We start from the raw sequence: 26958 nt of genomic DNA, 5'->3' as shown, positions 1-26958 counted from the left end.
GTCAATCTTTAACTCAGTGTGAAATAATGGTAAAAAAACAGAGTTATAGAATATTGTACTGAAATGGACAGAACTGATTTCCATCTCTACAAATCCCCTTACATTGCACACAGAGTTTGTGCGAGACTCCCCGCCCCTCTCCCCTTCAGTAACGGGCTTGGCTGTGGTGCACCTAAGCATAACAGGCCCCCTGCTAATTAGAAATATATTCCCTGGGAGGCTTGGAATCAGACTCTGAATTTGACTATCGGTTTGTGCTAACACAGTTTGCACGACTGTTATAATGACCAGCGTCACTCTAATACTGTCACATTCAAATGGATTCCTGTTGCATTGTTCCATGAGTTAAAGATGACAGTGATAGTGAATGCAGTACGCCTTTCAATCCACACATGTGCTGTTGAATAAATTACTTGTGCAATAATTAGCATCACACAATTTGCCTGCTTGTGCATTTAACTGCAGTGCTTTACCTACATCAATCCTTCTCCCCAACTGATAACGTGGAGCAACTTAGGCCATGGAATTCTGTATTTCCCATCCTAATGCTGTCTGCAGTCAGCCAGCAGGAGGTGTGGTTGAAGCAGGACAAATGCTCACTGCCAGCCCTTCCTCCTCTCGAATGTGGCTGTTTCTGTGAAGCTTTTCATTTGGCAGCCAAATCAAGAGCTAAGAGTCTAAAATGGAATTCAAAAATCAGACCCATTGTGTGAAGAGAACACCGATTTGTCATCCTAGCCTAAAACTAACTGTAACATTTGAAGGGGCACATCTTAAATCTGCAACATCATCTCTTTCCTGTTTAGCCATCAGCCAAGGCATGTTGGACTCTGAACATCTAAACAACAAGAGCCTAGAAATTCTGGCATCTTTTGGGCACAGAAATAGTGCCATCTGTGTTTGGGCAAGGAATTGTAAATGAAACCTATTTCCACCCTTTTCTCACCATGCTGCAAACACACACACACACCATACACACACAACAAAGTACTGCCGGTCCCTTTTTTTGTCTACAGGGTACTCACTATATGTTTATAAAAGATGACTGGTTTTTTGGCTCCTTGTCTCTCCTCTTGGAAGGTAGTGCTATTTGTTAAGCAACAAGACAGAGAAGGAAGAAACAAAACAATACTTTTGAACTGATAAGTACCATTACCTTTTAATTTCAAAAGTCCAAACTCCTTTGCCACAGTGAAAATACTGTCAGTTTTGTCACTGCTGCTTGCATTTGCTTCTTCCTGAGAGCTATAGGGTGTTGTAACAGGCATGGGAAGTGTCCTCAACACACTTTCTCTTTGCCACGGGCAACGTTTGAAGCTTGCATTTTGGAAGACAATCATAGCCCCTAGAATCTGTGCTCATTAAATCGAGACACTCGAGTTTAAAGAATTCCTTGCCGTCCTTGAAGGACCTGGGCATAATGTGAGACAATTACTGCGGAGCTTGTTGCTTCCATTTCAGATAAGTGGCCTTATTGATGAAGGGGGTGGGGGAGGTGAATACTATATTCTCATGCTTACCAGTAGAAGGTTAGTCTTTGTGAGCTGATTAAAAAAAACCTGCCAGCATTAGGAATATTCATAGGCACCCACCATGCTTTTGTTTAACAGTAAAGGGAAATCTCCCAGATGGAGAAAGCCGACTGCATAAAACTTGACATGGCACTGACCTTTCCTGTTAGCTAGACAAATCAAGTTACCCCCGTCAAGCGACCCACTGTGTTAAAGGCTCTGTGGTGTCTCCTAAAATAACGAAACATACAAGAGCTGGAAAATCTTCAATTTTTAAAAAGTTTTCGTGTTAATTTTTATTTGACTGACAAACGATTTTCCTACCGAATGAAGATGGCGATCCAGTGCCCCTCTTGAGTTACAACTGTATTCTGACAATGTTCCCATCTTACTCCATGTTTAGGGATTGTATTAAAAAAATAAAATGTAAAATATTGGATCAATGCCAATGAATTTTATGACAGTTAATAAGTGTCATAACTCAAGGAGGCACATAAAAAGTACCGCTGACACTTGAAGGTATCATAATTAATTTGGCTGTGAAAAAACATTAAATCCACCGCTGGTCGATGTTTTATGAGGTGCATGGCTAATTAGCAGAAAACATTAAATTAGAACGGGCCCTCATTTGTGGTCTTCCACAGTCTTGAAGGTAGAGAATGGAAACTTACGGCTCCTTTTTGCCGCCAACAGAGCGGACATTCCTTCAGCATTCTTCAGCAAAGTGTTCCATTCAGCAATTCATCAGTAGCATGTAATCCAGTTACTCCACACCTAGTCCCGGTTCCTATAAAATTATTTTTACATCGCAGACCAAACAGAAGTGCATTTTGTGGAACATACAAAGAAAAAAGAAACGTGTTTTCTTTTATTCATCAGGAAAAAGTGAAAAGGGATTACAAGTGGTGCAGTTCAATGGGGCCTTTTTCCACAGCCTGCTTTACAAAGGACTGATTTTTGGGGGAGGAGCCCTTGTCCTTCCTGCTCCTTGTTGCAGCAAGCTTAAATGTTACATTTGATTTATTTCCACCTTTTGTGTGTTTAAAAAGCTGGAGTATTGTCCTTGAGATGTCATGAGACGTTGAAGTTAGATAAATAAATGTTGTTTTACCAAAAGCATATTTGATCTGTCATCCATAAGTCAATTTGATAAATTTGAAAATCCATCAACCACTGATCTGTGTCTTGAGGTTGACTAACGCACAGAACTAATGATTGACAGAATACTAACTGCTAAGTACAGAAATTTGAACAAGGGATGAGCTTTCTTTGTTTAGATTTTCTTGGGTAAGTGACTATTGTGACTATTATCCATTGGGCTGTTCTTGAATTAATTAATAATTGCAGAGTGTGTGTGTGTGGAGGCAAGCCTTTTTAAAGGGCCCATCTTGGTGGTGTGTGGCTTTGTCCCAATTAAAATAAAATCTGAAAGACCTTCCAGCCCTCACCCATCATACCCCCTAACCCACATATACTCCCCACATCATGTCCATGCCATCTTATGGTCTTTAAACCATGCAGGCTTCTGAATGGAATGCATGCGTGTTGCGCTTGGCTGTCAGGATGATGTTTCTTGTCCTGAAAGTGGCGTTCCTGTGGCCTTTGTTGTCTTACTGACTGTTGTTGTTCCATTGTTGTGGTTGGGGACTCGTGGACCTCTGGAATCGATGATGGTTTGGTACTCAGTACAGCTGGTGAGGTCCCTCCTCCCTGACCAGCCAATTCATGTTCGCTTGATATTCTCCCTCTGTGGTCATCATTGTAACAGTCACAACCTTGTGTTGGCTATAGACTTGACTGAACAAACCTGTTGTATCATGCATAGTTTTTCATCAGACTCATTTGCTGAGAACGCTCTAGTGGCCACCTGTATCTTATTTTGCTTTGTTCTGGTCAAACAGTTGTGTGTGAAATGATTTTATTCCTTGCAGTTAAAACACTGCTTTCCCCACGCAGGGCAATCCTTCTTTTCCTGTGCGCACTGTGCTTTGCAGTATTTGCATCTTGCCCTTTGCATTTGCCCAGCTTTTTTGCTGAGCGCCATCTCTCAGCTCTGCTGCACATATGCTCTCACTGTTGTTTAACAACCTCTGCATTTTGACACATGTTTATCACTTTCTTTAGCACCAGTTTCTCATCTTTCAGTAGATTTGCTCTCACAGAGGATTCTCTCAGGTCTAGGACCAATCTATCTTTAATCTAATCATCTTTTAGCTATTGAAGTTCATTTGGTTCTGTTACCTGAGTTACTGCCATGACATGCCATTCAACAGTCTCATTTTTACACTGAACTCTAATGTTGAACACGTAACATTCATATGTAACATTCACTCAGGGTCCAAGATGTGCATTCAAAGCTTTCAAAATCTCTGTTACTTTCTTTGCTTGTCTGTTAGACTTAGAGTGGTATCCACTTTGTAGCAGTCCTTCCCCAGCAGTGTTATCAGCGTTGCTACTCTTATTAGTTCTGGCTTGTTCATTAAATCTGTTGCAATCTCATAGTTTTGCCATTGTAAATGGAAAAGCTGCCAATTCTGCCATGTATCACAGTGCATTTTGACTGGAGATATGGTTGGAAAGTTTGCAAGGTTTGCCATGTTCACTCACCCAGTATATTCAGTAGCTTTCTGCAGATTTCAATGTTTTTGCGTCTTTCTGAGCCGTGTCTCGCTTGCAGCCTCTGTCTATTTTCCTTTTTTCTGTTCAGCAGCTTCTTGCAGGGCTTGAACATTTCTGTATTCTTGGGTTCTCAGTGCCTTCTCTGTCCCTTGTGCAAGTTTCAAAAATCTATTTATGCCACTATCGCCTGACACAATGTTTCATGGATAAGGACAGCTGGACTTCTTCAATATGTAATCAGTGAGAGTCTTTGTTGAACTGGCTGGAAATGGCCGCCTCAAGGCAAAGTCACATAACTATGGCATGACAGTACAAGTCAGGTTGTGCAAGATTGCAATTCCAAAACTGAAACACCCCCCATGCCAAGATATGCATCCATCCAGCCCCTTTCGCTCTTCGTATTCCTCATGTCAAACTATTTCATGTTAATGCCAATTTACATCATACACTGCAGAGAACCATGAATCATATAGTGGCAGTAGGATGTGTAAAATCATTCGTTGATAATTTTCAACTTTCTTAAAAAATACTCCTTTTTGCTGCAGCCCAATAAAAGTGTCAATCATACTGACTCTTTAAAATAATAAGTGCATAAACTCTGCAAGCATTGAAACATATTTTATCATGTGTAAATAAACATTGTGAAATTGACAGCATAGATCTGAGTGCCAGAGCTGTCAATCAAGCAATGTTTTCTCTGGGGCTCAGGTGTTTTACTGCTGCAATAAATTCCCGGGCTCTCAGCCAAGCCTCATGGTATTCTTAGTTGAGAGTCCAGACATCAATTAAAGCGAAGACCAAAATTCAGTCTGTTCTTAATTTGGCTGTCAGTGTACACAATGCTATGCAGTTCATTGGTTTACAAAATATTTTAACATGTAATATGATGCCAATACAACCGTTCCCTTGGACTCAAATGTACAACCAAAAAATATCCGTTTAACTAGTTGATGCACTAGTATCTGTTAGAATCTGAATCAACACTACCTGCGATTAAATCCAACTGGATAACTCCACTTTAACAAGAGCAAAGAAGGACCACCTTGGTGTAATTGGTTAACAGCTGAAGCGGTGTTCCAGCTAATCTAATGTCCAACATTTGATGCATTTTCCAAGATAGAAAGAAATCCTGATATATCTTGGAGCCATGAAGCAGCTGGGGTAGATGGTGGGGTGGGGGTGGGGGGGGGGGGGGGAATATATGAAAGATCAAAAGGACTTGCATTTATACAGTGCTTTTCATCACTTCAGGACATTTTAAAGGGAATTACAGCCAATAAAATACTTGTTTTCCTGAAGTGACGTCACTGTTGCAATGTTGGAAATGGCAACTAAATTTTACACAGCAAGATCCCAAAAACAATAATGAGATAATGTCCTGATAATCAGTTGGTTGAGAGATAAATGCTCCTGGGCAAGACACCAGTCAGAACTTCACTGATCTTTTTTTCGAAAGCCGTTGGATTTTTTTTGTCCATCTGAGAAAACAGAGGAGGCCTCAGTTTAATCTTTGAAGGACAGGACATTTATCAGTGGTGCCAGCATAGATTTTGTGCTGAATTCTTCAGGGTGGGACTGGAACCTATAACTAACCTTCATAGCTCCAAGGTAAGAGTGCTGCCGAGGGAGTCACAGCTGACGCCTGAGGTTGACTTCTACCAGCTAATCTGTGTGTTGTGTAATTGCCCAGTGGATTTTCTTTTAAAGGCTCGTTACTTGTGCTCCATAATACTGTATGGAGATAACTGATCAAACGCTGGTTTCAGCTGGCCAATATGCAGTTGTGATTTATTTTGAATGTCAGAGTACTATGCATTCACCTTTCTGAAGAAGTGTCAATGTTACACAGATTCTCTCAGCTCAGTTCCACATGGATGTCATCAGAGAATTGATTTGAGAAAACGAGAGTTAAAAATAGGAAAAAAAAGCTATAGTCTGACTCTACAGCTGGAGACTTTCAAATTTAGTTTTGTTAAAAAAATGAGCCTTTTGTAATGCAAACCATTCCCATTGAATTTTCTCTTCCTCTCCCATGCTTTTAATTTGCCTGCCATGAATAGTGTGAACTGGCTCGAGCTACTCATTACTTTTGAAAGAAAGTATCCGTTCTTCTGTGATTATTTTTAGGGGAGAGTGACAACTTCTTTGCTGCATTTCAGCCAGTTCCTTCTAAAGCACTTTTAAAATCTTTGCATTCTGGCCTCTTATAATTGACAGGGCCAATGCTGAATTCACAAAGGTGAATGCATCTCAGATTGACCTGTACATTGTGAGGAAATGGAGACACGTTTTAAGGCTGCGTTTTGTGCGAACGATCAGCAGTGGCTGGAATATTGTGGTTAATCTGAGTCAAGATGAAAAAAAGCAATGTCTTATTTGCTTTACCTCCTATTGATGGGGTATTGGAGGAGGAAACAGGGCTGAATCGGTTGCTCCTCTTCGAGCTCCTCTGATCACTGGCAGTGAATAAATACAACAGTATTGGCACAAATCCAACAGCTTAATTCATCATGTGATTAAAGCAAAGCAATGTTACTGACCTGATAGACCAGAGATGGCTAAGACCAATGCTCTATATGAAGTACAGTCACTCCCTGGGGAAGCAACGCAATAATGATCAAATGAAGACATATTAAAATGTAATATGACTTCCCTTCCGTAGGGCATTGGGAAAATACCAAATCCAGAAGCGGCACTTGTGTAAGTGCATTCAGCTTCGACTCATTAATTCATTGTAATCAGTATATTTTAAAATTGTGCACAATTTTGATGAGAGGCTTGTAACAGTGGCTATAGTCCTTGTTATTTTTGACAGGTGCCACAGCTAGATAAACATTATGAAGCCAGTGGTGACATTGTTCTCCTTGGAATTGTGATGCAAATCATTCTACCCCCAACCCCATCCTCCCTGGACTGAAAGAAAATCGCCATCCCTTTCCTTCAAGGTTGTGTGGACGAGCACCACCATCACAAGGATATAGAATGAAAACATCGCACGCACCAGCAAAAGCAGCCTTTTTTCAGTTTTGGTTACTTCAGCAACCCTTGCAGCAGCTTGTATTGGTTTTAATGCAGTCATGACTCAGATGGAAAAGATGCTGCTGTGTGCCTGATCTATTGACTGTCAGATTATCTTCACTCAGTGTTACAAGCTATTGTCATTCAATATTTGTTTCGACTAAAATAACAGAGTCAGATTTTGATATATTGATTAATAACATGGAGTAGGCTGTAACCTGCACTGCAAATATAGAATGCCGAGCTCCTCAGCAGCACATCCCTTATAAGAAGCATTTGAGATTTAGCTGGATGAGCAGGCAAAACTCTCAACCTGAAAATCTTCCATCCAGCTTTTTTTTTGTTGAACACTATGTATTGCAGAAACAATGAGACATTATTTTGAGATTTTATTATTACTGCAAGGTGGCATTCAGCTGTCATTTACAGCTGATGGATGGAGCTCAAGTTTCCCATAATCCTACACAAAGCACTCACGGAATTAAGCAGTTCCAGGACTTACGATCAAATGCTAGTTTCAGTTTATTTTGACTGCAAGAAGGCGTAGTGCTGTTTCGTGGACTGTGAAATATAGATTCACCTTGAGAAGCTAATGATTTTTTTTTCAAGCCACTCCGGTGTCACATTTTACCCTGTAGAATAGGACGCAATGTGGACTCAATGTTGGGGCTGAGAAGCCAAGCCTCAGAGGGTTAATTTACAGTATTTGCTTTCAAAGCTCTTTTCAAACAACATGATGTGTCGAACAGTTGACCTGGGAGGCAGTTTGCAGTTGAAAGGTGTTCTCAAGTTAAGGGAAAAAAACTTCAAAAAAGGCAGAGGTGGAGGGCCATACAGCCGGTGTTTGCTTAGCTATCAGCCTCCTACAGCTGCAGTCTGTCGGGAATACTTTGCAGTTGTTCTTGTGTTTGACTTACACACATAGCTTTCAACAGGTACTAATGACAAGAAGTTCTCGTATCCTGAGCATCACCAGCTGATTTGTCTCTTAGTGAATGCAAAGTGCAGCTTTGCAGCGGGAAGCTTTGCTTACAGCTTGACCTCGTGCAGCTAGAGGTGTGAGGTGATAGCTTAACAGCCCCTATGAATGCTTCAAATAATTTCTTCAAGCATCCTTGGCTAATTGTCAGATTAATTATGTGGATTCGGTTATGATGTGGCTCCAGCTAGGACTGTCAGATTACCTTCAGCCAACAGTCTTTTTATTCTTTGTCCAATATGAATTTTGAATTCAGAACAGATTCCTCCCCCCACAACCCCCTCACCCTCCGTCCCATCCTAGAAATTTCATGAGGAAAATCAATTGAGAAACTAAGCATCATCCAAAGCAAGCTTCAAGGTTTGTTGATTGTTGAACTTAGAATTATTCATTTCGTAGTTACTTGACCTCAAATACGTGCCAGATTACCAAACGTGCACTTTCTACCAATAATTCTTTCATTCTTTTTGAATGGAGTGCAATCAAGCAATTTTGCCAAGGTGGTCTCTTGGCATGCAGGCTGAACATACCACAGTTGTGTTTCTCTGCCTGATCCCATTTTCACAGCCAACACGTGGTAACTGATTAAGACACAGATTCTATCTGACACCAGCTAGGGTAGAGGGAATTGGGACGGGTTTGATTTTGGGGTGGGGAGGGGGGGGGGCGGGGGGTTGGTTGGCGGCGGTGGGAGGGTGATGTGGATAAATGTGGGGGAGGGAAGCAAAATTATGGCCCTGAAATTAACTTGTGTGTTAATAGCCTACAAGCATTTAAATGTACCTACAAGCAGTTAAATGTATTTGCCTGAAATATGGTGGAGGTGGTAACAATATTTCCTGGCGAATGTATGCACTGAAAATAATTTCAGTCAGACCTGCTAGGCTTTTGCATGCAAGTATCCCAAAATTATTTGGTGGTCAGTCATTATATGTAAAATAAGAAGTGGATATGTGCAAGGTATATCAAAGCCCGACTTAAAATACGTAAGGACTGCAACTGGTTTTAATTGTGTTCTCTTTCATCTTAATATGCTATTGTTAACTAGTGATTTGTTCTGTATCGAACTTCAAGGCGATCTGCCATAACTGGGGCGTGATTCTCCGCTCCCGCGCCGGTTGGGAGAATCCCCTGGCGCGCCATTTTTCCCCGCGACGCTGGTCCGTCGCCCTCCCGCGATTCACCCAAGCGGCGCGAACGGCACCGTCGAGTTCTGCGCGGCGCAGGCCGGAGAATCACCCGGGACACCCAAAATGGCGATTCTCCGCTACACCTGCTATTCTCCGGCCCGGATGGGCCGAGCGGCCTGCCCAAAACGACGGTTTCCCACCGGCGCCATCCACACCTGGTCGCTGCCGGCAGGAATAGCGCGGGAATGCTGGTGGGTTGGCCTGTGCGAGGGCGAGGGGGGTTCTTTCACTGGGATAGGACTCAAACGGGGTCTGGCCCGCGATCAGTGCCCACCGATCGGCGGGCCGGCCTCTCTGAAGGAGGACCTCCTTTCCTCCACACCCCGCAAATCCATCCGACATCTTCTTGCGGGGCGGCCTCGGGGAGGATGGCAACCACGCATGCGCGGGTTGGCGCGCGGGTGACGCCAGTTACACCAGTTACGCAGCGCCGGCCGCGTCATTTAAGCGGCGCCGCCCGGCGCATGCTGACGACGCTGCTTTTACGACACGCACCCCCGGGTTTTTCGCGGCCCCTATCCTAGCCCATTTTCGGGCCATGAATTGGTCAAGATCGGGGCCGTTTCACGCCATTGTGAACCTCGACGGCGTTCACGACGGCGTGGGCACTTAGTCGCGGGAGCGGCGAATCGCGCCTCTGGTGTCTGTACTGCTCCCTTTTGTCCCAGTCAATGGGAAAATCTTAAGTTTACATCGGTAATTCTTAATTGAGCCTGGTCACTTGCTTCTGGGTGCCCTTTTCATGGCTCAGTTCATTAGTCAATCTATCACAACTGGCCTCAGTTTAGAATTTACCCAGTTCAATCTGCCACACAAACCTCATTACCTCCGTGTTAAACTTATTTTAATGCTACTTTCAACCTCTACTTTCCCCCTGGTCTGCATTGCATGGAATCTACATTTGGGAATTGGTGCTTGTGCCTCTACACCTCTTATCATTCTTTTCTTAGAGAAATGAATCTAGTCTAATCACATAGATTCAGCTGGCTATAGACATACATACTGAATTTGACAGCTGCAGATGGAGGAACTCACAACTAATTTATGACATTGGTTTGCCCACTTTGTAAATGTGCTAACGCCTGCATTAAAATAATGCAATGTCATGGAAGTTTGCTAAGCCTGTCAGTATTCAAAGGGAATTTCTAGGCCATAGTCCTATGTTCTCCATATTGCCTACATTCATTGGTGTTTAGAAGAATGAGAGATGTTTGCATTGAAACTTGTAAAATTCTTATAAAGCGTGACAGGATGAATGTTGGGAGCATGTTTTTCTCGGCTGGGGAATTTAAAACATGGGATCACAGTCTCACAATAAAGGGGCGATAATTTACATTGGGACACCAAAAGGCGGAGGGGCGGTAATTTAGTACTGAGATGACGAACATTTTCTTTATTCAAAGGATTGTTGATTTTTCAAATTCTCTAGCCCAGAGAGCTATGGAGGCTCAATTGTTGAATATATTCAAGTCAGAGATAGATACATTATTGGAATCAAGGGTCATGGTGATAGTATAGATCAGTGAATTTGAGGTAGATTAGCCGCTGCTGCCTCATGGCGCTGAGGACGCGGGTTCGATACCGACCCTGGGTCACTGTCCGTGTGGAGTTTGCACATTCTTCTCGTGTCTGCGTGGGTCTTACCCCCACAACCTAAAGGTGTGCAGGGTAAGTGGATTGGCCACACTAAATTGTCCCTTAATTTGAAAACATAATTGGATACTTTAGAGAGATAGATTAGCCGTGATCTAATAATAATAATCTTTATTGTCATAAGTAAGCTTAATTAACACTGCAATGAAGTTACTGTTAAAAGCCCCTAGTGACCACGGGCGAAATTCTCCCCCAACGGCGGGATGCCCGCCGACTGGCGCCAAAGCCGGCGCAAATCAGACAGGCATCGCGCCGGCAAAAAGGTGCGGAAGTCTCCGCATCTTTGGCGGCCTAGCCCCAACATTGAGGGGCTAGGCCGACGCCGGAGGGATTTCCGCCCCGCCAGCTGGCGGAAATGGCGTTTGTTGCCCCGCCAGCTGGCGCGGAAATGCGGCGCATGCGCGGGAGCGTCAGCGGCCGCTGTCAGTTTCCCCGCGCATGCGCGGGAGCGTCAGCGGCCGCCGAAAGTTTCCCGCGCATGCGCAGTGGGGAGAGTCTCTTCCGCCTCCGCCATGGTGGAGACCGTAGCGGAGGCGGAAGGGAAAGAGTGCCCCCACGGCACAGGCTCGCCCGCGGATCGGTGGGCCCCGATCGCGGGCCAGGCCACCGTGGGGGCACCCCCCGGGGTCAGATCGCCCCGCGCCCCCCCCCAGGACCCCGGAGCCCGCCCACGCTGCCTGGTCCCGCCGGTAAATACCAGGTTTGATTTACGTCGGCGGGACAGGCAGTTTCTGGGCGGGACTTCGGCCCATCCGGGCCGGAGAATCCAGCAGGGGGTCCCGCCAACCGGCGCGGCTGGATTCCCGCCCCCGCCCAATCTCCGGGAGCGGAGACTTCGGCGGGGGCGGGGGCGGGATTCACGGCGGCCAACGGCCATTCTCCGACCCGGCGGGGGGTCGGAGAATGACGCCCCACATTCCGGCACCTGTTCGGGTACACAGAGGGAGAATTCAGAATGTCCGAATTACCTAACAGCACAACTTTCATGACTTGTGGGAGGAAACTGGAGCCCCCGGAGGAAACCCACGTAGACACGGGAAGAACGTGCAGGCTGCATATTGACAGTGACCCAAGTCGGGAATCGAACCTGGGATCCTGGAGCTGTGAAGCAACAGTGCTACCCACTGTGCTACTGTGCTGCCCTACTTCTTATTGGACTTATTGGAAGACGGAGCAAGTTTGAAGAGCCACGTTGCTGATTCCTCCTAATTTTTATGTATTTATAGAATGAACAGAGTGTTTTGAAGGTGTACTTGAAGGAGTCCTTGAAGGTGTTCTTTGGATGTATCCATGCAAGTGCACTCAAAGAGAAATTAAATTTTCCCTAAAAATCCAAATAAAAAGAATTCTACTTCATTTTTAAAATTGTATTTTTTGTTTGAACAGTGAGCCGTTCTGACATGGTGTTTTGAAGTTATTGTATTGGAAGGGAAATTAATTAATTTAAGTAGGTACATTTTCTGAGCCAAAGTGTTCAGAGAGCTTTTAATTTCTTCTTTTTTCCCCAATTAAGGGGCAGTTTAGCGTGGCCTGCACATCTTTTTGGGTTGTGGGGGTTAGACCCACACAGACATGGGGAGAATGTGCAAACTCCAAATAAACAGTGACCCGGGTCCAGGAGCGAACCCTGATCCTCAGCGCTGTGAGGCAGTAGTGCTAACCACTGCACTACTGTGCCACCTGAAAGCTTGCAATTTCAAAAGCATGCATTAATTTAACAACATCACATTGTCAGGTGCCCTTCCCTCCACGATAGCCTCAATGGTAACTTCAGTACTCATTGCGATTAAAAATGTGGCAAATTGCAGTTCCGTCTGCCCTGTAAGTAAATATGAAAGATCCGACAGCACCACCTGAAGAAGAGCCGGGGTGTAATCCACAGTATCTTGGCCAATGTTTGGAAATTAACCTATGTCATTAAAAACAAATGTTCTGGTTATTTACTTCATTGCTGTTTGTGGGAGCTTATTGTGCACAAATTGGTTACCACATTCCCTATGTTAGAACAGTGACATTAATTAAAAAATTACTTTAGCGGTTGCAAAATGCTGTGGAACAATCGGAGGTTGTGAAAAATGCTAGATAAATTCAAGACCTTTCCTCATTCTGTTCAAATAACTTGCTTGATCAGTAGAAAACAAAATGTTTGTCAAATTCTACTTTTTAAAAAAACCATGAGGAAAATTTGCTTCAGGATAATAATACATTTTATGCTGTTTGACATTTGTGCAGTAAATGTTCCCGCCGTTCCTTGATGCTGTTTTCTAACCTGAGAGGATAGTTTCCTGTCTGGAAAGCAACACATTTTCCCAGACCCCCAAATAGGTTGATTTATTAGTACTTTTGATGATCAACGTACTGAACGGAATACATAGCAATAAACATAGCAATAAACATTTCCTTCGGTATCTGAATGCTTTTCAAAGAGCTGATGTCTTTGGAATTGGTTTCATCGCTTGGTTTTACTTGCCAAGCTATTGTAGTTGCACACCTGTAATCAAATGACGACGTAGAGTGACAGATTTAAACATCTTTATCAGCAATTCCAAAGCCCTGTGCCGGCTCTTCTGTGTGTAGGTACTGTTTTAACAGTGATGTCCTTGGTGTTTTAGTCTAATCGGTCATAAAATCCAGTTCCAACATTGACAGACCTGATTTACACACAAAATTGCTCCATTTTATTGATTTTTCCATCTAAAAGCTATATGTCTCCACAATTCTCCAAACCTGTTGATGTGGTGCCACATTACAGGTCTATTCTTAACTGTCTTTTAGAAGATTAGGTTTCGCTAGCTGATAGATGACCACGTTGCCTTAAGTGAGTGGGGGAGGGGCAGGAAGTAGAGGTATTAAATCAATTGTTCTAATGTTTAGGTTCGTGGATGTAATTGTAATATGTAAACTGTAACAGCGACTTTGTTCAAAAAATGTAGGTTATCCACAGGTGATACTAGATATCATTTTGATGATTATACTTTTTTTCTTGTTTTCCCAGCAACATCAAATGGTACTTTGGAAGGGCTGGAAAACCGAGAAGGCGGTGTATGCCAGACAAAAGCCATGAAGCTTATAATGAAAGTTGGACAAGGTAAGAGCCATCTCATCTTTCCCGAAGACAAGAACAATCACCTCTTTTCTCCACTTCTCTACAAACTGTTCATAATCATTTTGACAATAAGAGGCCCAATATTCTCATCATTGCTGTGAAAATCAGCTGGGATCAAAAGTGAAGAGTATCCAATGCTTAACCATTGTTCTGGAGTTTTCTGGAGCTTTCTGAATCAATCTGTTATATAAAAGGATTAGGAGTGATCTAAAAGTTTGTTCTAAATTTTAATCAATACTTGCACTGTAAAATGAAATAAAACAAGCCATCTCTGGCCCTTCTTTAAGGCCAGTAAAATTAAGGCATCAACTTGAGGCTATTGTGTTTTTAATAACTGGGGGAAAAAACCCTGCATTTTTCTGGTACCTGAAGATTTGAGAAAACAATTAGAGTTTTCAAATGAGAAGAATAGAAGTTATACAATACAGACTTGCATTTATCTTTGTGCCATTAACATGAAGCAGATTTTTCCAGAGACTGGAGACCTATTTGGTTAAATATTTTGAACGTAACTGTTACTAAGTAAGAAGATCACTTCTTCCTTGTAATATCATTAGTTGATGGTGAATGGAAATTAATTCTGTTTCATTCAACACAATTGCAATTTCTAAATGCAGCATATGTTGACATTCTATACCTCCCTTACAACTTGTATCATACACTCTCTATGTTAGTGTATTGCCTATTAAGCATTCTGTCAGCATCCACTATTCAACTGAACTATCACCTACAAGTTGCCTGATATGGGTCGGCTTCTCTATGGTTGTTGCAGATATTTGAGTGGTCAGCATTTAAAACTGACCAATATCAACTGTGCGATTAGGCTTAATTCAAACCTAGGAAAGGGCTAATTGAAGCAGTGGCCATTGCTTCTCCCTGTCATATATAAGACCAACTTAAAAATATAAACCAAGCAGAACAGTATTGCTGCAAAAGTGAATATTTTAAATCACTTTGTTACCAAACAAAGTACCTGCGCACTGCAATGAATTGCTTCTCACCTCAGATTTTGACAATACAGAAAATACACTCACACTTTGCTATCAATAGAAATTCCGCTGGTTCATTTGATTAAGTTCTAAGCTGATTTTTTTTAAAGAACACTACTGTTCAACAGAGTGACTTCCAAAACCAATAAAGCTTAAAGCAAACAGATTTCACTGCAGTCATGGCACCTGGAGTCTGCAATACCTTAATGTGGGTTGCTTGGGCAGTAAAACATCAGTGTTGAGGGATGTCCCCTTTGTCTGACTGATGAAGGTATCTCAACGTTACGGTTTGTAATTGAAACAACCTTTTTAAAAACTTTTTAGATGAAAATTCTGTGGGAGGAAAAGAAAAACCAACCAGAGCTCCTGAAAAAGGACAGGATGGCATCACAACCAAGCCCACCCAAAAGACGGAGAGTGAAGGTAACCATCTAGTAGAAGCTGATTATAAGGAAGATACCTCACCTGTGAGCTGGAGTTGTGGAACTTCTTTCATCTGCCTGAAAAGCCCATGTCATGTGCAAGTTAAACATGAGGGTCATTGACACAAGGGAACAAATGGCAGGAGTCTTTTGGGGCGATTCTATGAGGAGCTCTGCTCCTGTTTGAGACTTAAGTGCATCTTTATATGAGCCATAACTGTTCAATACTTAGTTTGGCTCAATTTTTCATGTATGTGAAGTGCTGATCCAATGGGATGTTTGCACTCAGAGTCAAAGCTATTCAGTCCATCATCTTTGAAAGAGATAAGATCACACCCCTCTGCTGTTTCCCCACAGGCTTGTTTCTATTTCAAGCGTACAAACAAATTCCGTTTGATAGTTACTATTCAATCTACTTCCACCATTCCATCGGGTGGTGCATTTTAGATCATAACTTGCAGGAACAAAAAAAATTCTCATCTCTTTGATTCTTTAAGCTCTTAAATCTGTCTTCTCTGGTTACTGACCCTCCTGTGAGTGGAAACAGCTTCTCCTTATCTACTATATCAAATTGCCTCATAATTTTGAACACCTCTATTAAATTTCCCTTTAACCTTCTAGGCTCTTAAGAAGAAAAATCACAACTTCTCCAGTCTTTCCAGATAAATGAATTCCCTCATGCTATCATTCTGGCATATCTCCTCTGCACCCTTTCCAAGGCCTTGATCTCTTTCTTAAAGTGTGCTGCCCAAAATTTGATGCACTACTCCAGCTGATACTTAACTGGTGATTTGTGAAGGTTTAGCGTGACATCCTTACTGTTGTACTCGATACCACTGTTTACAAAGCCAAGGAGTCTGCATGTTTTCTTAACAACTTTCTCTTACTTCTCCGCCCACCTCCAAAGATTTGTGTATGTGAACCCCCAGGTCTCTATTCCTGTGCTCCTCCAAAATTGTAACATTAACTTTGTATTGCCTCCTCATTCTTTCTTGCAAAATGTCTCATTTTTCCCATTTCTCTGCATTAAATTTCATCTGCCATATGTCTGCCCATTTCACCAGCCTACTTGTGTTCTCCTGAAGTCCTGCTCATGGTTAGCTACAGCCTTTGAAAATATACATCCTATACATAAGTCTAGGTCATTGTCATATCTCAAAAAGAATGTATTGATCCATGTGGGATGTGACTGCTCACTCCCCTCCAGTTTGAAAGACAAACATTCATGGCTACTTTCTGCTTTCTGTCACTTTGCCAATTTAGCTACTAGCTTCCATTGGTTTCAATTTTACTTACAAGTTTATTATGCAGCACTTTATAAAATACCTTTGAAAGTGCATATACATATAAAATGCTTTCATCAACCCTCCTTTTTTTCATCAAAGAACCTAATCAGGTTTTTTAGAACTTTTTGCCTTTAATAAATTGTGTTAGTTGTCCAAAGTCTTGATCAACTGCCTGGGACAGTGGCCCAGATGTTTAGTTATTTTAGATGGCTGTCGGTGGTCAATCCAAAAAGCTTCTTAATAAAAATTACCAGGCTCTTTTAAAACACAGAACTTCACTGTAGTGAGGTAACACTGCACAAAAACATTCAGGTCTGAAGGATAAAATTAACTATCTGTGCCATTGTGCGATATCTATTAAATCAGCAGTAGCTTTAGTGTCTTTCAATATTTTTTCTTCAGCAATCATAAACTAGGACCCTGAGAAGCAACAGGTGTGCATTGCTTCCATAGGATAGATCCACATGGTGGCACATTGGTTAACACTGCTGCCTCACAGCTTCAGGGTCCTGGGTTCAATTCCTGCTTTAGGTGACTGTCTGTGTGGATTTCCTCTGGGTGCTCCGGTTTCCTCCCACAGTACAGAGATGTTCAAATTAGGTGGATTGGCCATGCTAAATTGCCCCTTAATGTACAAAAATGTTAATTGGGGTTACTGGGTTACAGGGATAGGGTGGAGGGGTGGGCTTAAGTAGGGTGCTCTTTCCATGGGTCGATGCAGCCCCGATGGGCCTAATGGCCTTGTTCTGCACTGTAAATTCTATGATTCTATGATAATGTGGGCGATGCTTTCGTAGCACCTCTGTCATAGTGAGTGCTGTTTTATCACTTAGGTGAATTTTGTCTGTTACAGTTATTTCATCCTTATTGCCTATTCTTGACAAACTCTGTTACTCCTAATCCTTTTCGGATTCTCTCTGTCTTTCCTGAAAAGTGAGCAGCAGTTACTCACAATTTGGCTAGATTAAAATGAGGGAACACAATATTCTAATTTACTTCCTCGGGAGCTTAGGTTTTGAATAATTCCAGATGTTTGACAGATAATGAGAGCTTCTATGTACTGTGCTTTTAAGAGAGGAAAGCCTTTAATTTCTTCCTGTTCTTCTTCCTTTGTGTGTCAGGCTAGCACTCAGCTGCAGCTTACACGAATCAGTTTAATGTAAACATGATTGATTCATCACTTCTATTAGCTTGCCTTGCTTTGCCTCAGCTTCAGGAGAATGTTACAGACCTGCTAAGTAGAATTTTTTTCGGAAGGGTTCATGTTGCTGTCTCTGGCTGTCAATTTTCTCAGCAGCAGAAAGAATGGCCATGAGTGTATATTACAATTTCTGAAATCTGTGACTCCCCACAGGGATCTGTTTATTATTTCAAGGATTTAAATCCATGTTTCAGACCCACGAGCTTGCTTTAGTTCAGTGTGTCAGTAAATAAATCAACTTGCAGATAAAATAGTGCCCTCCATTTCTGTGAATGGCTATAATCCAGGCAGATTGTTGATAAATTTAGTATCTGTGCGATAGTTTTATTTTTATTGTAAATAGAAAGCAGTCAAATACTTGTGGGGTTGCATCCCAGTCTATAACTCTACCATGGCAGCATAGCAGAATTCCATTTCTCAGGCCTGTACCTCAGCAAATTAGATCAGTTTGTGTGGAAATTGCATCATTCCAGCAAAGCAATTGTCTACTGCTTTTGCTGCTAAATCGGTAACTGCTGCCTCCACGTGAGATGCCTCATAATATTTTAAGTCACCAATTATTAACCCCTAAGAACGATTGGATGTTCTTTAAAAATAAAATGCTTGGAAATCTGGAATCAAAGCAGAAAGAGCTGGAAATACTTAGCGGTCTGGCACCATCTGAGGAGAGAGAAACAAGGCAGGTCAATGGCCTTTCACCAGAATGTTCAAGTTCATTAGGTAATACATCTAGTTGTCTGTTTACTTATTGAAATAATTTTGCACCACAAGTTACCTGATACATCGCTCTACCTTCACTGTCTCTCTGCAAGTCTATTTTTTAAATACCATAATGGTCAATACTGTCTGTACCTCCCAGAATTGAAGGCTGCAATTAACCCAAAAGCCTGTCTTTAGGCGAATAGAATTGCAGATTTCTACTGTGCTTTTGGTGAGGACTTGTGCTTCCTGATTTCATTCCTGAGTTGTCCAGCTCTAACGTTAATAATATGCCCCCTTATTCAGGAATCCTCTACCACGTATTTGTCCTTTTGAGTCCTTTTATAATTTAAAGCAACTTGGTTAGATCACTCCTCAATTTTCCATACTCAAGGAAATATAGTCATCTCCTGTGGAACTCCTTTTCTCCCTCAATCTTTCCTTACCCTTAAAGTCTTCTAAAGGCCACAAGATTGTTCTTGTTTTCTCTCCTCTTCTTTTCAGTTAGGCACTTCAACTAGTCTTTGCAATTTACAAAAACTGTGGAACTTGCAGTTCACCGCACAGAACCTTCCCCAATTTCAATTAAGTCAGTGGGGAATGTGCAACAGGTGTAAACATCTGGGAGAAGGTCACCTGGTTACCATCGCTACCCATTCGATGACACCAGGAGACCTAAAGGATGGGAAAATGGAGATATTTATTTGTTAAAAAAATTCTCCCTGAAGTAGTGAAGGAGCAGACCCAACCTGGCAGAGGAAAGAGATTACCAGACAAATGGATTTACAAAGACTGAACCTCACTACTGGGGAAAATGGGCATGTAAATTAATTTTTATGGCCAGTTGGATTTGAAATTGCAAACTAGATAAATACAGCAAGGCTTCTGAGTAAAAGAAAAGCTTGAACACACAGTCTCATTCCTGAATGAATAGTCTGGCTTGTTTATCAGCATGTGGAATGACTAATACATTCAGCACCAGCAGCAAAGGGGCTGCAGCCAGTCAGACAGTATGACTAGGGACAATTGTCTTAAGGATTTACATTTTCTTACTCTTACCATACTGCCTCAGGCAAGCCTGCATCTGTTTTAAGTGAAGCTGCCAGCTCCATTTCTTTGCTACTGACTGATGAAGATTTATTAATAAAAGAAAGGGTCCAGGGATAACATGGCATGTTATTTTAAATATTAATTACTGACCACTAGCGCTTATATTTGGATAAACAATAGATAAACTCATTTGCTAAAGTCTTAGACCAAAGTCTCATTGTTTTGATGACCTGTTCAAAGTCAAATAGCATGTTAAATGAAGTACATTATGCATTAATTTAGCAGTTATGTAACTATTATCTGTTGGGTGGGATTTTCTGGTGCCAGTGCTGTCAGTGGCAGTTTCTATTGCTCATACCCTCTGCCACCAGGGAACCTGCGGTGAGGAGTGAAAGGTCACCGTCTGCAAAACCGGAAGATCCCGTCGGCAGGAACGGCCGGAAAGTCACGACCATGGGGCTGGATTCTCCACCGTCGGGATGCTCCGTTTTGCCGGCAGCCCAGGGGTTTCCCGATGGTGTGGGGCTGCCCCACGATGGGAAATCTCATTGCCCAGCTGGCGAAACGGAGAATCCTGCCAGCGTGTTGAACCAAAAATCTGGTGCGGCAGAACAGAGAATCCAGCCCATAGCTTTTGCAAGATCGTCCTCCTTCAGCAACATGTTTAACGGTGCGATCACCAAAACTGCCTCACCACGTAGAGATTGCTGGTTGATTGATTGAAATAATATCAAAATGGATTATTTGGAAGCACAGAGGCTGCAGCTTCAATTATTTTTCAACAGACCAGAGGTTTTATTTAACAACATTTAACTCGAGGAGTGAAATTTTGTTCTGAGAGATTATTTTAAAGAGCTCTTGTTGAGAGTCAAATTATTCAAACAATTCTTCTTTGTTTTCAGGTGGGACACACTCATTGAGTAGTGAAAATAAACCTTCAACTGCACCCAGAGACCCGGATCAGGGCAGATTCCTCAGCTCCGACGTGGCCTTATTTGCAGGCATTGGATCGGGCTGCGTGATCTTCATCCTCATTATCATCATGTTGGTTGTTCTGCTGCTAAAGTACAAGAGGCGGCACAGAAAGCATTCCCCACAGCATACCACCACTCTATCCCTTAGCACACTGGCCACGCCCAAACGGGGAGGCAACAACAATGGCTCTGAACCCAGTGACATTATCATTCCATTAAGGACTGCAGACAGCGCCTTCTGTCCTCACTATGAAAAAGTCAGTGGAGACTATGGACATCCTGTATATATAGTTCAGGAGATGCCGCCACAGAGCCCAGCGAATATATACTACAAAGTCTGAGCTGGCAGAAACTGAGGCTAGTTTGGGATCCTGAAGAAAATTTTTGGCTTGTTGCATACCTGGGTCTTCTGCTGAAATTAGTGGTGACTTTACTTTGCACCAGGATTGACTTTAAATGTGTAGGAGAATTAAAGGGGAAAATGAAAGCTTTGCAGGAAATTCAGCTGAAGAGAGAGTTGGTTAGTATGTATGGTCTGTGTAGGAATCTGCTTACAGTAAAATAACAGGGGCAGCAAGCCGGAAAAAAGTTGAGTCAGGGACTCAACCAAAATGTTCCACCTTTAACTCTTACCTTTCATTTCTGGACCATATGCTACAAACATACCAGGAAGCAAGAGGCAAAGGGATGTTTGAACTATCTATCACTGTATTTATAACTAGTAACATTTTAAGCTTTGGATATTCAGCAATAGAAAATAGTCAGTCTCCACTTTCCCTGGACTGTTATCTTTTATAATAACCGGATTTCATAAATCCACCTCTGTCTTTGTTCAGTGCTTTTGATTTTTATTCCTTCTTTTTGTTTTCCTGTTACCAGTATTACTTGTTAAACCGAAGGCCACTTTGCCTTCGAACATGATCACTGTAACATCAGGAAACTGCTGGAACGTACCACGACATTAACTTGAATCCAACATCCCAGTCACCAGTGGTAGTATTCAATAAAAGCAGCTAAATTTAATCAGTCACCCAGAAAGTGATAAACCATGTCCACATACAAGCTGGAGTCCTTCCAGTCATACATAGCACACGGTGGTAATGAGCAGGAGACAGGAGTTCACCTGTGACGTTTAACTGCATTCGCAGTTGTTTGCTGCTGCCTTTTTGAATCTGAAAAGGAAGTGTAGAAATATAGATTATTTAGGGAGCACTTTGGTACTAAAAGTTCCAATAGGTAGACTGGTAGACATGGTGACAAGCACAGTGCTGTAGGGCTGCACTTTAAATTAGCTAAAATAATTATTATAAGCAAAACTGAACTAGAGAGAGAAAAATGAAAGGCCTCCATCAGCATGATGCTTTATTGAGGTATTAAAGGGAAGGGCGCACATCAGTGAGAAAAGAGACCCGTGGGGCTAACGATTATGCTTTTTAAGAACAGTGGTACAGACAGACTGAGGATATAAATTGCCTCAAAGTTTGCTTTGTATGAATAGACTGTGGAGCAGTCTCCATATTACATGGTACAGCTTCTCAAATTGTGGCTGGCAGTTTCAATGACCTTTAAGGCCTTACCCTTGAAGTACTCATGTGACAAAAAAAAATCAAATACTCTACATAAAATGGAGAAGGAAGAAGAAGCAACTAAGTGATCAAATAGCAGACCTGGCGAGCAGATTAATATGGGCCAATCTTGGTAGCCAGAATTGTTCAGTAAGCATGAACAGTGGGCAGATGAAGATCATTTGAATATTAAACTATCTGGATGGTCATAACATTACCACAAAATGTTTGGACACTTGCCTCTGGGAACAGAATCATGTTTCCACAAATAACAGAAATAAAAATAGAATCTTAAAGTAACAGAAGCTGGGAAATCGCTTCTGCTTCGTATTTCCAAGAACTGAAGGGCATTTCAGCCTTGATCTATTTAGTTAACACAGGGGCCTAATTTTTAGAAAACACTTCTTTAGTTAATATTAAACAGTAGTAACCTAGCACTGACAATATCTTTTCCAAAATCATCCTCACTCCTGTGGTGACTTGCCATGTAGACTGTGTTTATTAGTTACTGTGTGGCACTGTCCAAACTGTGGTATCTTGTAGTTTAAAATTCAAAGAACATGTTCTGTGAAAAAACTGGGCTCAGGGATCCCAAAGGGGAACCCGCAGAATGGCTGCCAGTCTAATCCTTGAGCCTGGAAATTACAGAAAGGAGAACCCGCAGATTGGCTGCCCAGTCTAATCCTTGAGCCTGGAAATTACATTGACGAAAGAAGTGAAGCACTTTGCATGTACTCAGATCGTTGCCACGGCGATGAAGTACATTATATGTGCATCTGATTTTCTACCATTTCCATGTACAGTGTGTTTTTTTGTGGGCCTTCGGGACAAGAGACATATTAGCAGAGACACTTCTCAGTTATACAAGATTTTGTTTGTTCTTCATGAAATACTTTATGGGTATTCTGTGCCTGACATTTTTTTAAATTATAAACCAGATTCTGTAAACAGCAGGTGAATTTCCCATTGAAAAAAATCCAACGTGAGGATTGATAGGATTTCTGGTTTATAAAACGTGCAGTGGTTGTGTGTCCGATGTAGAGTACGGCACTTTACACTGATCCTACATAGTTTATCTTACTCGCCCCTCCCCGCCAAGAGTAACCGCCTTGCAGACACATTCATCCCTATCACCTGGTTTTAGAATTTGCACCACACAGTAAACTGATGCTAGTTGTGAAGCTGTAAATATGTGGAATATTTTAATGTATAACGATTTGGGCAGAGAGGGAGGGGAGAGTTAAAATAGCCTTATTCACCTTTTTAGTAACAGAAGTTCACAGCAGAGCATGACTTAATTTTCTTTAAAGTAAAATGTTTGTGTAAATAGAAGATTTTTTTTAAACAAATTCTAAGGAGGATGTTTTGTATAAAATCTGAATTTTTTGCAATGTATTTTTAGCTATAGCTTGTTTCCAAGGCAGTGTCATTCCCCTTTGCACTGTTTAAAAATGGAGAAAAAAGAACATTGGTAAGGTTACCAAACTGACCGCTGCATCTTTGTGCCATGAATATTTATTTAATTGTTTCTTTGTCCAGTTTGTACACACAGTATTACGCTTGCTTTATAAATATTGAATGTTGCTTTCTCCTCATTTCTCTCCTTTTTCTTCCGCTTTTTCAATCATTTTCTTTTTCTGAAGCAGATTTAATTTTCACCTTCACTCCCCCGCAGTCCAAGGAAAAATGAACAAAATTAAAATCACATTCCATAAGTCTGTTACAAACTGAAATTGTTTTTAAATAAAAGACTTTTTTTCCTATGGAAATTTGCCTGGGGTTCAATTTTTTTCTTCCTTCCCTCTACTTCCTGAAATCTAGCAAAAACAAAGGTCTTTTAAAATGGCTTGTTACGTTTCGAATAAAATGCAGGAGATTCAATTATGAAGTTGTGTTTTCCGTGGTGCCAGGGTCAAAGAGAGGGGAAAGTCAGTCAGTATTCCCTGCAGCACAGTAGTACAGTGGTTAGCACAGTTGCTTCACAGCTCCAGGGTCCCAGGTTCGATTCCCAGCTTGGGTCACTGTGCGGAGTCTGCACATTCTCCCCGTGTCTGTATGGGTTTTTTACGAGTGCTACGGTTTCCTCTCACAGTTCAAAGATGTGCAGGTTAGGTAGATTGGCCATGCTAAATTGCCCTTAGTGCCCAAAACAAAAAGGTTGGGTGGGGTTACTGGGTTACGGGGATAGGGTGGAGGTGCGGGCTTAGCTGGGGTACTCTTTCCAAGGACCGGTGCAGAATCAATGGGTCGAATGGACTCCTGCATTGTAAATTTTATGATTTTATGATTCTGATTGCAAATGTGTTGAAAGTGTACTTGCAAGTCAGGTGAGGAGATTGGTCTTGTCTGTAACACCCCCTCCCCACTCAGTATCTGTTGACACGTGCTGTCGAGGCTCATACACAAACACCAACTTGCATTACATAATGCTTTTAATGTAGAAAAATATGCTTGAGAGAGGCTTAATCAGAAAAAACAAATTGGACACTGAGCCAAAGAAAGGAAGGGCTGACTAAGAGCTTGGTCAAAGAGGTGGATTTTAGGAAGAATCCTAAGGGAGGTGAGAGGCAGAAATGTTTAGCAAAGGAATTCCAGAGTGTGGGGCTTAAAAGATTGGAAAATAGAGCTGAGAAGGTAATTAATAACTGGAATATTCTCCAGCATGAGAGCCAGCAGGATAAATTGTTTATTCTTCCTGACACTGTTCCATTTCCATACAATGAGAATTATGTGCGAGCGGTTCCAGGAGCTTCCCATCTGGTAAGCCAAATGGATAAAAATTGCTGCAGGCACACCCAAATTCCTCATGATGTCCCAGCGTGTGATGTTCCAAAGAAGGATATTAACCTGGAGAAGGAGGGTTGAAATAGTTTGTTCATGTGTGGATTCACTGAAAAAGTCCTGCACGTCTACCTTCTATCTGGGGATAAGTGACTTGTGGAGTGTGCCACAATTTATTTGAGTTTTGTGAGGATGTAGCCAGTTGGTTGTTTGAACCCCATTCTGGAATTTGATGGCAATAAAGGTGTGTTCAGAACGTGGCCAAAATAGATTATCAACCTGAAAATCATTAATATGTGTATACAGGCGGTAAGAACGGGAGTCTCCTGCTCAGCCAGAACCTACAGAAGGCAAGGCAAACCACTGCAGTACTTTGCCAAACATAACCATGGATCGACACATTGAAGTTCAATCACAATAATAATCTTTATTGTCACAAGTAGGCTTACATTAACACTGCACTGAAGTCACTGTGAAAAAGCCCTAGTCGCCACATTCTGGCGCTTATTCAGGTACAGAGAGGGAGAATTCAGAAGCTCCAAATTACCTAACAGCATGTCTGTCGGAACTTGTGGGAGGAAACCGGATCACCAAGAGAAAAGCCACGCAGACGGGGAGAGCGTGCAGACTCCGCACAGACAGTGACCCAAGCGGGAATCAAACTGTTTTGTAAGATAAGGGCTTATGAACTTCAGGGTAATGTAACAGCAATGCTGGAGGGTTGGTTAATTGACATGAAGCAAGGAGTAGGGATAAATGGAAAGGTTACAGGTTGGCAGGCTCTACCTATTGGAATGCACAAAGATCAGAGCTGCGGCCTCAGCTATTTACAATCAACATTAATGACATGGATGGAGATAACAAGGGTATTATATCTAAGCTTTCTGATACTACCAAGCCATGCGGAATGTTAGCTGTGAGGAGGACACAAAGGCTGAAAAGAAATAGAGATGGGATCAATGAGTGAATAACAAGCTGGCAGACGGAATAAAGTACAGAGAAGTGTGTAATTATTCACTTTGGCAATAAGAAGAATTTTTAAAACACCTGAAACTTGTGAGTGCAAATACTCATAGACGTATGAGTATACTCGTTTAAGAACATAGATAAAACAAGGAATTAGGAAGAAAAATGACGCATTTACTTCTATTCCAAGATGATCGAAGTACAATAATAAAGAGGTCTTTCTGCAATTATTTAGCAGGTTTGTGGTACCCCTCTGGAGAATTATGTGCAGTTTTGATCTCCATATCTAACAAAGAATATGCAAGCTTGAAGTGGGAGAGTGAAGATTCATTAAATTGGTTCCTGGGATGAAAAGTTGCCCTATGATGAAATGTTGAGTAAATTGGGGCCTATTCTCTTGAATGTAGATAAATGAGAGGTTATCCCAATGAATCATTCTGAAGAGGTTTGACAGGGTAGATACTGAGAGTTTGTTTCCCCTGGGTGAGGAATCTAGACCAGGAGCGTGTTCTCTGGGTAAGAGTTTGATTATTTGGGAACAAGATGAGGAGAAATTTCTTCACTCAGAGGGCTGTGAATCTTTGGAATTTCCAACTCCAAAAGATTGTGGATGTTCTATCATTGAATATATTCCATGTTGTGATAGTTAGATTTTTGGCATTTCACGGAATTGAGGGATGTGGAGATTGGACAGGAAAGTGAAGTTGAGATCGAAGATAAACTATGATTATATTGAATAGCAGAGCAGGCTCGAGGAGTGGCATGATCTACTCCTACCCCTCTTTTGGAAGTTCTTATATTTTTAATGCCAATGCACCTTTACAGTGGGCGGTATCTTCCGGATGTTCACGGTGGACACGCTTCCCCACCATGGGGTTTCCCAATGGCAGGGGGTGGATTCAATGGGAAATCCCATTGACAGCAACGGACTAGAAGATCCCGCTGCTGG

The 26958-nt window shown here is 42.0% G+C and overlaps 1 protein-coding gene across 2 annotated transcripts in view; it reads left to right on the top strand.

Moving 5' to 3' along the window:
* The window catches only part of efnb2a (ephrin-B2a), a 66278-nt gene extending 42247 nt beyond the window's left edge, over window positions 1-24031 (top strand). The window contains exons 3-5 of one of the 2 annotated variants that reach the window (XM_072476279.1): window positions 13966-14058; window positions 15390-15488; window positions 20626-24031. In XM_072476279.1, the coding sequence (XP_072332380.1) occupies window positions 13966-14058; window positions 15390-15488; window positions 20626-21038 (605 nt within the window). In that variant the 3' untranslated portion in view covers window positions 21039-24031. The remainder of the gene's footprint in view (window positions 1-13965; window positions 14059-15389; window positions 15489-20625) is intronic. The other variant, XM_072476281.1, reaches the window with a different exon arrangement.
* The last annotated feature ends 2927 nt before the right edge of the window (window positions 24032-26958 follow it).

This window comes from Scyliorhinus torazame, chromosome 15, assembly GCF_047496885.1.
Source record: "Scyliorhinus torazame isolate Kashiwa2021f chromosome 15, sScyTor2.1, whole genome shotgun sequence".
NCBI lineage: Eukaryota > Metazoa > Chordata > Chondrichthyes > Carcharhiniformes > Scyliorhinidae > Scyliorhinus > Scyliorhinus torazame.
This window is presented reverse-complemented; position numbering and strand designations above follow the sequence as displayed.